At 49.7% G+C, this 15,047-nt stretch overlaps 1 protein-coding gene across 2 annotated transcripts in view; it reads left to right on the top strand.

Moving 5' to 3' along the window:
- The window catches only part of LOC138511211 (uncharacterized HIT-like protein Synpcc7942_1390), a 178,300-nt gene that overhangs the window by 139,007 nt on the left and 24,246 nt on the right, over positions 1–15,047 (top strand). For both annotated transcript variants that reach the window (XM_069626737.1, XM_069626738.1), the window contains 2 exons: positions 5,849–5,953; positions 9,292–9,364. In XM_069626737.1, the coding sequence (XP_069482838.1) occupies positions 5,849–5,953; positions 9,292–9,364 (178 nt within the window). The remainder of the gene's footprint in view (positions 1–5,848; positions 5,954–9,291; positions 9,365–15,047) is intronic.

Genomic DNA, 15,047 nt, shown 5'->3' on the forward strand with positions numbered 1-15,047 from the left:
CATCTCCTCATATAAGTCCATTTGATTTCTTCTTCTTGTGTGTTAATGAAGTTATATAGCGTTGACACCAGTTTCTTGTCACCTGGGTTGGTTATTACATACGTTTCAAAAGGTGTGAGGTCCTTTGAGGCCGCACGGAAGATCTCCGGTGTACTTAGCCAATGCTTTATTTGCTCGTATTTATATCTGTCCGTGTCTGTTAGATTCCACATGTTTTTGCATTCCGCGAAGGTTCTTATTTCTTTGTCCTGAATCATTCCTCCTATTTTCCTGCAACCCGCTGCTTCCCATTTTACAAAACCCCCTGATTCCAGACCCAGGGGGAACTGTGGATTCCGACAGATAGGTGTGAAGGGGGCCAGTGAGGTGGTCATCAGTCCCCTCCTGGTGTGGTCATCCCAGGCGCTGAGAGTAGTTCTCATGACCTCACTAACACGTAGATTCAGGTGTCTATGTTGTTTGTGTTTCCACAAGAGGTCCTCCAGGGTGGTCCTGGCGACCGCTCTGTCTTGTGTTACCCAGGTGGTATGTTGGTCATCCCCCAACCATTCCTTCAGGACCCAGAGCTGTGCTGACTGATAATATTTCCTAAAGTGTGGGATGAATATTCCACCTGCCTTGGTTGGTGCCACGAGGACATCATACATCTACTTTTAAGGGTAGTTTCTTAATTTTATGTTATAGGTTGTGACGATCCTTCAGATGGCATCACTTCTCCCAACAGGGGAGTCCCTTTGCATGAGGCTAGGGAGCTGCAGCCACTAACCAATAGTCCCCCTAGGGGTGGTAACATGCAGGAGGATCTCATGGGGAGGAACTCCCTCCTGGGGAAAAGGACAAGAGTCCAGGACACAGCAAATTTAACTCCCGAACCCATAGGGTAGTAGCAACACCAAAACCTTCTCTACCTATGGTGCAGTCTGAAACCATGTGTTATTGTAAAGTCACACACAATCTCACTCTGATGAGGACAGGGATGAAGAAGAACGCGAGCATGCTGCCATCGAGTACAAAGAGTGTTCGTCCAGCTGTTGTCAACTGAACTGATGTTACACTGGGGCTGTCCCCGCTATTTAAACTAAACAGTAAAGAAGAACTTTGTTCTGTTCTGAATCCAGAAGGAGAACCCGGCGGGCGAGGATGCTGTCGAGAAGTCTGCAAGGTCGAATTTGGGCTTCGAGAGACTTCAGTGAGGCAGAGACGAGACTAGGGACGACTGAGAGGTGTCTTGCGATTTGGCTCGGACCGGCACCTTTGAAGTGAAGAAACCCAGAGGTGGTGGCGTTACCTGTCATAGGCGGGATGAGCGGTCCGAGAACTGTGCCGAGACCGCCTAACCTGGCCTACAACGCAGCTACGGAAGCGTATGTATGGGAAGTACAAGAAACTGGTGGTGGCATGACATATAACGGGTGATCCTTCCGGTCCGGAACATGTGCCGAGACCACTTATAGTACCTGGCCACAAAGACAAGCAGACCTACGAAGAGAAGTAGAAGGAAGAAGAACAATCCTGTGGCACCTGGCAAAACTGGTGAAGTATTCTCCGAGAGAAGATAACAGGAATAAGTCCTGGAGGGGGCCAGGAAAGTTTAAGACTGCGAATTGTGAAGCAGAAGAAGTAGAAGTAGAAGAATAAGGGAAAGTAGTAGAACACGTTGTGAGCAATACCCTGGCAAGTTCCACAAGAGCGTGGTACTGGGAAGTCATTGAGGACTCAGGGAGCCCCCTCATCGTTCCAGTGGGCGCAAGTTAAAGAAAGTAGAGAGTGGAAAAAGCCCTTGGAAGGAACTACAAGGGTTGTTAAAGGAATTGAAGATAAAATAGCCTGGAAGAGGCCTACAAAAGAATAGGGAGCACGCTGGGAGAAGGGAGTCATTCTCCTAGCCCCACCTGGAAATCATGGAACTTTTTATTTTTGAACTTGGGAACTTTTCCTTTGTTTGTGCACCTTGCAAAATTTCCTGAGCTTGAGAGACTCTTACCCAGGAGAAGGGAGTCATTCTCTTGGGTTATCGAAAGAACTTTCCTTATATTAGAATGTGTGTTTAAGTGGTAGGGATAGAATAGGAGTTTGGACTAGGACGGTGAACCTTTGATGTGGACTACACAGATTTAGGTAGGGAAACCACCTCTAGTTAGGGCTATATAGGTTTGTTTATTCTATAAGTAAAGGTTTATAGCAATGACAATGCCACTGTTTTGTGAGACTCCTCATTCCATGCCACCACAGTATTTATATGTTTTTAGTTTCTATAGGTTACGCCCTCTTTGAGAAGATGTGCCTGAGAAGTATATTAAGAAGGTTCCATGCCTCTTTTTGTGTAAACAGTTCATGAAATTAAGGTTGAACCTATACCCACGTTGCAGGTCTTGGGGGCTAGTGCTTGTATGCCTAGAACTCTGTGTACCTGTAGGCTGTGTGGTGAGGTTGGCATAATTGAGACCATGGAACACCGGTCAAAGTATTTTATAGATTTCTTTCAGCTCTTTGAGGCATTTATGGGCCTGCAAATTTTGAGCCGGATATAACCGGGCGCGTGGATCCCCCCATTTGATCGCTGCTATACGTTGTGTGGAAGGCATAATGGGACGTATTATTTGAAATACTGTTGTAAGTAATCTATAGGTTACATGAATATGAATTTGTATATATTGTTTTTACTATGCCTGTGTTTGTGTATGTTCGACTTTTTAATGTGTAATTGTATATTTTGATGTCTGTGAAAGGTTTTGATAAACAATATCACAATAAAAAAAAATATTTGTATATCCATAATGTATAAAACTGTACTGTCATTGGCACTTAGGCCCAGCACTTCTTCACGACATATTTGGTATTTATTTATAACCACTGAAAACTGATCAGTTTTGATTGAAGTTTTTGAACATACATAACTTGCTGTACAGCAAGATGCCAGGTGATTCTAATTTAACATGATTTGTTTTTCCGCATCCCCTTCTGTTTTGCCACCTACCTTCTGTTTCCCAACATCATTCACCTGAATGGCCGATCCATCTATTCATGGATTAGGCCTCTCTCCCCACTGAGGCTTGGCGGCCCAGAATTACCTTTGCGGAACTTGACCTCTGGCCCAAGTTCTGGTTATGCCGTGCCACGTAAGCCACCAGTCTTCCAGAATTGCCGGAACACGTTCCCAAGCATGCTTCCAACTCTGCACGTTGGGAGTGGGAACCGTGTGTAGAGCGTGGGGTACACAATCTGCGGTCTACAAAGGCTAAGAAGAAGCACTTCCGCGTGTTGGCGGTGAAAGCATTTGTTCGGTATCAAAGCGTCCGTGCTAGTGATAGCGAGCTTGAAGATGTTGATCCCGCCAACAAAACTTTAGCGATGCTCTCTATCAAAGGAGTGGAATAGGCAGGATGTCTCTTCTCATCCCGCCCTCGACCCCTGTCTCCTGCCAGTCTGGTTGTTGGAATGGGTCATCTCGCTAGCAATCCTTCTTCAGGCATCATATCCAGCGGGAACCCATTACGCGAGAGCAGACATGTTACTCGCACCACAATCATGAGTGGAAGGTCCTCCCAGAAGTAGCCCAGGTCCCATCACTGGACTGTATTCACAGGGCATGTTTGCCAATCTGCCCAACAGAGATGTCTGTATGAATCCTGGATGGGGAAAGTACCACCGTCTCTGGGAGCCATGCTAGCTGTCTCTGGGAGCCACGCTAGCCGTCTCTGGGAGCCATGCTAGCCGTCTCTAGGAGCCACGCTAGCCAGCTCTTGGGAGCCACGCTAGCCGACTCTGGGAGCCACGCTAGCCATCTCTCGGGAGCCACGCTAGCCATCTCTTGGGAGCCACGCTAGCCATCTCTTGAGAGCCACGCTAGCCGTCTCTGGGAGCCACGCTAGCCATCTCTTGGGGCCACATTCTCCACATTCCTGTCCTGAAATTCAGAATATGAAGAAATTGTTCCGTGATAATGATCGCTCCTGGCTGGCCCAGCCAGGTTCCGGTTCTTGTTGCCTTTCTGTCTCCCCCTGACTATTGATCTTCTGAATCACCGGGTATCCCTTCCATCGCTGAGCTTGTCGTCATGGTTACTGAGCACCTAGGTCCTTCTCAGGATACATGTCTCTTCATTCAAGCAACAAGGGAGCCGTCCCTCCTCAGCCAATAAAAGAGTAAATGGCTTTGTTTCTGGTGCTAGAACCTTCAGTGGCATCTCACCCCTCTCCTCTCTTGATCCCTGGACAGTACTCTCCCCTTTATTGCGTCTTGGGCACTTTTGTTGGCTATATCTTGTGGCCCTTGGGAGCCCACTGGAACACGGTGGCTGCCTATGTGCACCTGGGCAGTCTTCTTTATGTTTGTCCCTGTGAGGGCTTTTCCCCCTCCGAGAGACTGGAACATAGTCTTTCATATATGAGAGGACGTTTTTTTGCTGTTGCTTTTTCAGGACCCGTCCCCAGAAGCAGAGAGGGGTCCTGCACCGCACCTTCCGGTGCATGGGGAAGACCCTGTGATGTGTGGCCGCGTTTGCCCCGGCGCCAGGCACGGAAAGCCTCCATCATTCGCAAGATGGCGGCTTGCACTGTTCAGAGCTGCGAGGCGGAAACTGTTCCCCAAGCGTCTGGATGCTCCTGCATCCAGAGACGTGGAGCCGGTATATGGGATACCCCTTTGGACTTCTGTGAGCACTGGTGAGACCCTGGGTACCTCCGCCTCAGAGCTGAGGACCATTTGAACCTTTTTGGGTAGATTGGAGGCCGATCCAAACTCCTTGCTTTGAAGTTTCCCACAGGTATGGAGAAGAGTGAGCAGAACGTACGAGTAGGAAAGTTACCCGCCATAGTGACTAATGTCTTCCTAGCCAGGGCTAGCCTTAGGACAGGACGTGCCGGGTGACCGCCCGGGGCGCCATGACCCCGAAGGCGCCATTAGCCCCCCGCCACACCAGCTCCAGAGAGTCTTTCAAGGACTCCCACGAGCTGGCGTAGTGGGAGAAGGCATGGCAAGCACCCTTTTGTTATTAAATGCGCCCGCTGCAACAGGGTGCAGTTGCTTTGCCTCAGCACCCTATTTACATGATTACCTCACCAATCCGACGCAGGAGTGAGGCAGTTTGCATTGGAATAGGGCGCTCATGCATTAGCATGATTATCTCCCTGCCAGGCGCCGGAGCGAGGAAGTAGAAATAAACTGCGGCGCTTCGTGCACTCCCGCCCCGTTGACCAGCATTGCTGCCGCTAAGGCCGGGCCTGCTCCTAGCCCATGCCCAACTTCCTTCTGCAGTTTTGGGTAGATGGAAAAGGCCTGGTGGCCAGATTCAAAAGATGATTGAGGCGTGGCTGGGAGGGGATGCTGAACATGTACTTCGGCTACCCTTTAAAAATAAAAACACTGGTCCCGTCCACGTTTGCCCCCAGATACTACATGTGTGGAAGGTGGAGGGACTCTGGATGGTACGACGTTCATTGATCGCCTGTTTTCTTTTTAGCTGCACTTCTCGCCTATATTTTTTTTGCCGAAAAAAATCATGGAAAAATATGGAGGGGGGGTCGCATGTAGGGGATAGGGTGGGGTAGGGTATATGGAATAAATAATAGGGGAGGAAGGAATTGGGAGACACAGCTGGATATAGATCAAAATAAACTGATGATTTTTTCGGCAAAACATTTATGGGCAAAGAATGAAGATACAACCCTCTGGACTAGGCGGTGTGTTTGTAACCCTTGGATTTCTTCTGCCTGTGATGCACAGAATATTGATGCAGCCCAATGAGTTCACAATGAGAGTGAAGGATTTGAATCTCAATGGCACTTCCTGTTTCTCCAATGTGCTGGGGGGCGCTCCTGTGCAATAACCTTTCTTGGTCTCTTTGCAGTGCCTTGCATTCCGCGATGCAAATCCTCAGGCCCCCGTGCACCTTCTAGTGATTCCGAAGACCCCGATCACAAGGATCAGCGATGTATCGGACGCGGACACGCAGGTGAACATCTCCAACCTCCGTAGGCATGCAACATGGGATGTTGCATGTGCTGGCAAAAGATAGTGCCTGATTAAAGGGGTCATGATAGTGGTGTGTGTGTCCCCTGACACTCTATAAAATAGAATGGAATGTAGTGCTCATTAGTTCTGTAGAAGGAACATGGCAAATTAATGCATATTTCTTCCTGGGTGGTGGGGCTATATGATCCTGGAAATAGAATGCATGTTTCTTCCTGGGTGGTGGGACTACATGATCCTGGAAAAAGAATGCATGTTTCTTCCTGGGTGGTGGGGCTATATGATCCTGGAAAAAGAATGCATGTTTCTTCCTGGGTGGTGAGGCTATATGATCCTGGCAAAAGAATGCATGTTTCTTCCTGGGTGGTAGGGCTATATGATCCTGGCAAAAGAATGCATGTTTATTCCTGGGTGGTGGGGCTATATGAACCTGGCAGATGAATGCATGTTTCTTCCTGGGTGGTGGGGCTATATGATCCTGGCAAATTAATGCATATGTCTTCCTGGGTGGTGGGGCTATATGAACCTGGCAGATGAATGCATGTTTCTTCCTAGGTGGTGGGGCTATATGATCCTGGCAAATTAATGCATATTTCTTCCTGGGTGGTGGGGCTATATGAACCTGGCAGATGAATGCATGCTTCTTCCTGGGTGGTGGGGCTATATGGTCCTGGTAAAAGAATGCATGTTTCTTCCTGGGTGGTGGGGCTATATGATCCTGGCAAATTAATGCATATTTCTTCCTGGGTGGTGGGGCTATATGAACCTGGCAGATGAATGCATGTTTCTTCCTGGGTGGTGGGGCTATATGATCCTGGCAAATGAATGCATGTTTCCTTTGGGGTGTAGGGGCTATGTCATCCTAGCAAATGAATGCATGTTTCTTCCTGGGTGTTGGGGCTATATGATCCTGGCAAATGAATGCATGTTTCTTCCGGGGTGTAGGGGCTACGTCATCCTAGCAAATTAATGCATGTTTCTTCCTGGGTGGTGGGGCTATATGGTCCTGGCAGATGAATGCATGTTTCTTCCTGGGTGGTGGGGCTATATGATCCTGGCAAATTAATGCATGTTTCTTCCTGGGTGGTGGGGCTATATGAATCTGGCAAATGAATGCATGTTTCTTCATGGGTGGTGGGGCTATATGATCCTGGCAAAAGAATGCATGTTTCTTCCTGGGTGGTGGGGTTATATGATCCTGGCAAAAGAATGCATGTTTCTTCCTGGGTGGTGGGGCTATATGATCCTGGCAAAGGAATGCATGTTTCTTCCTGCGTGGTGGGGCTATATGATCCTGGAAAAAGAATGCATGTTTTTTCATGGGTGGTGGGGCTATATGATCCTGGAAAAAGAATGCATGTTTCTTCCTGGGTGGTGGGGCTATATGATCCTGTCAAAAGAATGCATGTTCCTTCCTGGGTGGTGGGGCTATATGAACCTGGCAGATGAATGCATGTTTCTTCCTGGGTGGTGGGGCTATGTCATCCTAGCAAATTAATGTATGTTTCTTCCTGGGTGGTGGGGCTATATGATCCTGGCAAAAGAATGCATGTTTCTTCCTGGGTGGTGGGCTATATGAACCTGGCAGATGAATGCATATTTCTTCCTGGGCGGTGGGGCTATATGATCCTGGCAAATGAATGCATGTTTCTTCCTGGGTGGTGGAGCTATATGGTCCTGGAAAATGAATGCATGTTTCTTCCTGGGTGGTGGGGCTATATGATCCTGGCAAATGAATGCATGTTTCTTCCTGGGTGGTGGGGCTATATGATCCTGGCAAATGAATGCATGTTTATTCCTGGGCGGTGAGGCTAGATGGTCCTGGCAAATGAATGCATGTTTCTTCCTGGGTTGTGGAGCTATATGGTCCTGACAAATGAATGCATGTTTCTTCCTGGGTGGTGGGGCTGTATGATCCTGGCAAATGAATGCATGTTTATTCCTGGGTGGTGAGACTAGATGGTCCTGGCAAATGAATGCATGTTTCTTCCTGGGTGGTGGAGCTATATGGTCCTGGCAAATGAATGCATGTTTCTTCCTGGGTGGTGGGGCTATATGATCCTGGCAAATGAATGCATGTTTATTCCTGGGTGGTTATCTACATGATCCTAGCAAATGAATGCATGTTTATTCCTGGGCGGTGAGGCTAGATGGTCCTGGCAAATGAATGCATGTTTCTTCCTGGGTGGTGGAGCTATATGGTCCTGGCAAATGAATGCATGTTTCTTCCTGGGTGGTGGGGCTATATGATCCTGGCAAATGAATGCATGTTTATTCCTGGGTGGTTATCTACATGATCCTAGCAAATGAATGCATGTTTCTTCCTGGGTGGTGGAGCTATATGATCCTGGCAAATGAATGCATGTTTCTTCCTGGGTGGTGAGGCTAGATGGTCCTGGCAAATGAATGCATGTTTCTTCCTGGGTGGTGGGGCTATATGATCCTGGCAAAATAATGCATGTTTCTTCCGGGGTGTAGGGGCTATGTCATCCTAGCAAATTAATGCATGTTTCTTCCTGGGTGGTGGGGCTATATGATCCTGGCAAATGAATGCATGTTTATTCCTGGGTAGTGGGGCAATAAGGTCCTGGCAACTGAACACATGTATCTTCCCGGGTGGTGGGCTATATCTGCAAGTATTTTGTAATTTGGCCTTTGTACCCTGGCACCACGTAAGGTCTCCACATGATGTGAAATGTGTGTTCATTTAATGAAAATACTGCGGGCAGTGGAGACTGTGCCGTAGGTCCATAGGAAATTCTGGGTAACAGCACCGTCAGGCATTGCATGGCCTGGCACCGGGAGGTTGGTATGGAACCTTAGCACCCTCCATTGCCTTAGGTGCTTGGGAGATGTAAGCTGGTACCAAAGGTTGGCCATGGATGATGAAGGCTGCTAACGGAATGGGGCTGGATCGCAAAGGGACCTCTACGGGGTGGGCATGAGCCTATAGAGACCTGGTGGCAAGGATTGCAAAGTGCGTACCCTATCACTACGGAAGAGCTCTCAAGAGGTACCCAAGTGCATTGGCAGTGTCTATTTTCTGTTAAAGTGTCAGGCGATAGATACTGTATGTGGCTGGGGCCGCCAAAGGGCCTCTGATCAGTGAAGCTTGCTACGCCTCATGGAGGGTCTTTGGTACTAGATCATGCTCACCAAGTGAATATATATTTCTTAATGTGAGTTATCTTTGTGTCCCCCTTCTAGTGCCAGCCAATGCTCCCGAACCTTTCGACGCATGCGGGCTCTATTCTCAATTGCTAGATTAGCCGTTTTCTTCTTTTTTCCCCCCAAATGATGACCGTTTTTGCCTTTTTCCAGCTCTTAGGTCACTTGCTGGTGGTCGCCAGCCAGATGGCAAAGAAGGAGGGTCTCTCTGAAGGCTACAGGCTGGGTGAGTGAGTGCCTGTGGGTGAGGGTAGAGGCTATGCCAAGACTTCAAAACTCCCATCACATTTTGGCAGTCGGGTGGTTAAACATCTTGTAATACTCTTCTCTGTCTGGTAGAGTGAACATCCCATTCTCTGAGGTTCATTATTGCAAAACACTCCCCCAAAGACCAGTAAAGCTCAGACGCATGAGAGTAGCGCCGGCCCCTTGCAACTAAGAGAGCATACTTGACCTTAGAGACGAGGGTGCTGGTGGACAAACCTAGATACTAGCGACCCTGCAATCCAGATAATATGAGGGTTACCAGAGCGTGAGGCTACACCTAAAGCCAACCAGGGAGGCAATCCAGATATCATGAGCGTTACCAGAGCTTGAGGCTGCACACCTAAAGCCAACCTCAGAGGAAATCCAGATAATATGAGAGGCACCAGAGTGAGGCTACACCTAAAGCCAACCTCAGAGGCAATCCAGATATCATGAGCGTTACCAGAGTTTGAGGCTGCACACCTAAAGCCAACCTCAGAGGCAATCCAGATAACATGAGGGTTACCAGACCATGAGGCTACACCTAAAGCCATCCTGAGAGGCAATCCAGATAATATGAGGGTCACCAGAGTGTGAGGCTACACCTAAAGCCAACCAGAGAGGCAATCCAGATAACATGAGGGTTACCAGAGCGTGAAGCTACACACCTAAAGCCAACCTGGGAGGCAATCCAGATAACATGAGGTTACCAGAGCGTGAAGCTACACACCTAAAGCCAACCTGGGAGGCAATCCAGATAATATGGGGGTTACCAGAGCGTGAGGCTACACCTAAAGCCAACCAGAGAGGCAATCCAGATAACATGAGGGTTACCAGAGCGTGAAGCTACACACCTTAAGCCAACCTGGGAGGCAATCCAGATAACATGAGGGTTACCAGAGCGTGAAGCTACACACCTAAAGCCAACCTGGGAGGCAATCCAGATAATATGAGGGTTACCAGAGCGTGAGGCTACACCTAAAGCCAACCTTGGAGGCAATCCAGATAACATGAGGGTTACCAGAGCATGAGGCTACACTTAAAGCCAACAAGGGAGGCAATCCAGATAATATGAGGGTTACCAGAGCATACGGCTACACCTAAAGCCAACCTAGGAGGCAATCCAGATAATATGAGTGTTACCAGAGCGTACGGCTACACCTAAAGCCAACCTGGGAGGAAATCCAGATAACATGAGGGTTACCAGAGCGTGAGGCTGCACCTAAAGCCAACCTGGGAGGCAATCCAGATAATATGAGGGTTACCAGATCATGAGGCTACACCTAAAGCCAACCATGGAGGCAATCCAGATAACATCAGGGTTACCAGAGCGTGAGGCTACTCCTAAAGCCAACCTGGGAGGCAATCCAGATAACATGAGGGTTACCAGAGTGTACAGCTACACCTAAAGCCATCCTGGCTACCTCCATATCCAGAAGGCCAGAAGAGCATCTCGACAGCAAGGGGCAAGAGGCCATATTAGTATTCAGGAAACAAATGGGGCGGCCTCATCGACATCAAGGGGGCAAGGGCGCACCTTGGTATCCATGAAGCAAATGGGGTGGCCTAGTCATCATCCAGGGAGCAAGGGGGCACCTTGGTATCCATGAAGCAAATGGGGCGGCCTCTTCGACATCCACGAGGCAAAGGGGCACCTTGGTATCCATGAAGCAAATGGGGCGGCCTCTTCGACATCCACGAGGCAAGAGGCCACCTAGGTATCCATGAAGCAAATGGGGTGGCCTAGTCAGCATCCAGGGAGCAAGGGGCCCCCTTGGTATCCATGAAGGAAATGGGGTGGCCTCGTCGGGATCCAGGGGGCAAGGGGCCACCTTGGTATCCATGAAGCAAATGGGGCGGCCTCCTCGACATCCACGAGGCAAGGGGCCACCTAGGTATTCATGAAGCAAATGGGGTGGCCACCTTGGTATCCAGGAAACAAATGGGGCAGCCTCATCGACATCCAGGAGGCAAAAAGCCACCTTGGTATCCATGAAGCAAATGGGAGGCCCTCGTCGGCATCCAGGGGGAAAGGGGCCATCTTGATATCCATGAAGCAAATGGGGTGGCTTTATTGACATCCAGCGGATAAGAGACCACACTGGTATCCTTGAAGGAAAAGGGGTGGTCTCCTCAACATTGGTGGTCTCCTCAACATTGAGGGGGCAAGGGACCACCTTGGTATCCATGAAGGAAATGAGGTGGCCACATTGGCATTCAGGGGGCAAGGGGCCACCTTGGTATGCATGAAGGAAATGGGGAGGCCTCCTCAGCATCCAGTGGGCAAGGGGCCACCTTGGTATCCATGAAGCAAATGGGGCAGCCTCCTCGACATCCAGGCGTCAAGGGGCCACTTTGGTATCCATTAAGGAAATGGGTGGACTTATCAACATCCAGGGGGCAAGGTGCCACCTTGGTATCCATGAAGGAAATTGGGTGGTCTCCTCAACATCGAGGGGGCAAGGGGCCACCTTGGTATCCTCCCAACCACCACAGAAAGGCAGCATGCATAGATGCCCCCCGCTTACCGGTATTCAGGCTCCCCTCATCTTCACACTGTCACTTCCTCCCCATGTTATCGCCCTTATTCGGGCTTCGTTTTGTTGTGTCCATTGTGTTTCTCTTTCTCATGCTTTTTTTCTTTCTTTCTTTGTACATGTTGGTGTCCCTGCCACTAACTTTCCATGCCTCCCTTATCCATTGCTTCTGTCTTATTGTAGCGATATCCTCCTTGCGTGTTTCAGCTCCGGCCTTTACACAGTGAAATGCTATTCAATGCCTCCCTCCCCAGCAGCCCCGAGGAGTCCTAGGGACTCGGGCAAGCTTCAAGCTTGGTGATGTCCTAAGTGGTGGAGAATAAAAGGGGGTCCTTTACTTCTCACCTCTCAGAAGGAGCCCAGCCGGCACCTTCATTCAGGTCATGCAGGTGAGGATTGCAGGGACACTATTGAGTGTCCTGCCCCGGCCACAAATCCTCTGTCTACAGCAGGGAAGAGCTGTGAACCAGTAGTTGAGTACTAGTGCAGAGCTTTGCGGTCCCTTTTCTTGTGCTGTAGGGGGGTTTGCGTGGGAAACTTGGCCCCGTCCTATCCCGCGGGTGGAATGCTTGGTTTGCAGCTAGGAACCCCCTTTCGGGGGTCAACTATCAATGCGGTAAAGGATGACCTTGTGACTGTAATCCAGCAGGGTTTATGTCCTAGATGCCAACTTTTCAGAGTTGACTTGAGCGTCACTTGGGCTTTGCCCACACCTCCTCGCTTGTTTGCCAACAACTTGCATATTTTGCTCATTTGCATTGCTCCACCCACCGTCCCTTAGTGTAATGTAGTGCCCCATTAAATGGAGGCGTGTTGGTTCCTGACGAGACGCGGGTCATCACTGCGTCATGAATGTTAATAAAAGGGGCCACTGCAGGCACGTGCGCCACTGCAGTGGAGACCCAGTTAGTGGCAACTCCTGGCTCCTGTAATTATTTGTGTGCGTTTGTGTCCGTGTGATCACGGCCCTGTGACCAGCGCGCTTGGCATTGTGTGCTGGGTGCCCCCAGTGTGCCATCAGCAGCGGGTGCTCCCTCTACTGTCATTTACTGCGTGTCCGCAGTGAACCCAGGTGACCCTGGGAACTTGAGTCCTGCTCCGGTGCCCCGGAGCACCACATAACACTAAGACACAAACCAGATGGAGAACAGAGCAACTGCACGAAAATCCCAACCAGAGCACAGTTCAATTTGATTTCGCGTTTGTAATGTGTGCGTTTTGCCAGATATGTTGACTTTGCCATTAGTTCGCCATGTGGGCTTTTGTTATACGTAGCGGAAGCTAGTTTGCACAGATGTGCGCTTTTGCGTTCTCCTGGAGCCTGTGTGATGGAAATTGCAGATGTGGTGGTTTAGCAAAATGTGGTGGGCCCACGTGGAAGAAAGCAATCGGCACTAGAAAAAGCGTGGACTGCATTACAGTGCCGTGTGATCTTGGGTAACACTGTGTACTGTCTCTGTTTCATGTCAGCAACCAGTTGGCAGGACTTACAAATCAGCAATGTGCAAGCAACTGTCGGTTCTGCCCCCTAAAATCAGGCGTATAGTTTGAACTGTAAGGGTGCTGCAGCAAAGACCCTTTAACCACGGTTGCCAGTGGAGGTGATTTAAAGCGCGAGAGGTCACAAAAAGTCCTGTGGACATGCTTACACCAGCATAAAGCCGGATATAAAAATGGCTTCGCGATCGCATTATTCCACAGCCTGCCCTGCTCGCGGGGTTTCAAACACTGTCGCGGACACGTGACATCATTGCGCGTCCGTTGGCAGTTTATGCTTTGTGCATAAGGCCTATTTGACGTTGAGGCGTGCTAAATGTCCGTTGTGGAAATGGAAACAATTTGGTAAGGGATCACACAAGCTCCAGGGGTGGGGGCGGAGTTGGGGGGGTCGGTGTCCGAGGAGGCGGGGTTTTGGGGGGCGGAGCTGGCCGTTGACCTCTGATCAAAGGAAATTGTTGCCTATGGATCTAGGCCTAATGAAGGACGCACACACGGAGGGATCAGAGTGACGTCTTTATTCCTTTTCTACAACGTAGTAACTCCCGCCTCTCGCGTACATTCCCCAGAACCCCTTTCTCCCATTCCTCCCTCATCAGACTCCGCCTCCCCAACGGAGGGGCCCGAGAGTCTTAACCCCTTAACCACCGGGTAACACTACCCCCGAACAATATGTCCAAACATCAATTTAACACTCTTCAACAAGTCTCATCGGTTTCCTGATGATTCGTCGTGGCCTCTCACCTTGAGCAACGGGCTCTGGAACATCTTGAGTTTCCACTCTCTGACTCGTCCCTCCAGGATCTCCCTCCCGAGGGGTCCACAGGTCGTCCCGCTGCATCCGTGGTTCTGGGGAAACGGACCTCTGTGGTATTTCTGCGCCTTCTCTCTTAACATAATGTCTGAATTGTTGACAGTTCCTGGTGACAGCTCTGTTCTGATCTTCAGCTGTTACCATCGTGCCTTTCACTGCGATTACCCTCATGGGACTTGGGGCAAACCGCGGATCTGTCTTCCTGGTTGTTGGCTGTTGGACTAGGACTTCATCTCCTATGTGGAATTCTTGTGTCACCGCTCCGCGCCGCGCATCAGTACTGCGCCTCGCGTTCTCTTTTGCCTCAGCATCCCTTTGGAGCAGGTCCCTGTCAACCGGCTCTGCACTCGACGGGTTCCACGGAATGCGGGTCCGCACCTCGTAGCGGAACATGAGCTCGGCAGGTGTCTTGTTTGTAGCCTCATAGGGAGTGTTCCGGTAGTCTCTTAAGAGGCAACATAATGCCTGATGTGTGTTGACTGCTTCAAGCCGGGCTCTCTGTATTGTCTTCTTAATCGACGCCATGAAGCGCTCGGCCATTCCGTTCGCTTGTGGGTGGCGAGGAGTTACCTTCATGTGTCTGAAACCCAGGTCCTCCGCCAGTGTTCCAAACTCGTGCCCACAGAACGGTGGTCCATTATCAGACTTGACACATTTGGGGATCCCCCACTCGCTAAATACTTCCTCTATCGCCGCTGCTACCTGGGGAAACGCTGTGGTGGTAACTACTTTGACTATAGGAAATCTCGAATGTTCATCTATGAAGAGTAGGAGGTAATCACCTGCTTCTGTAGGCCCATAGAAATCCATGGCTA

The sequence above is a fragment of the Ambystoma mexicanum genome, chromosome 6p (assembly GCF_040938575.1).
Source record: "Ambystoma mexicanum isolate Mex_15411 chromosome 6p, UKY_AmexF1_1, whole genome shotgun sequence".
NCBI classification, from domain to species: Eukaryota; Metazoa; Chordata; class Amphibia; order Caudata; family Ambystomatidae; genus Ambystoma; species Ambystoma mexicanum.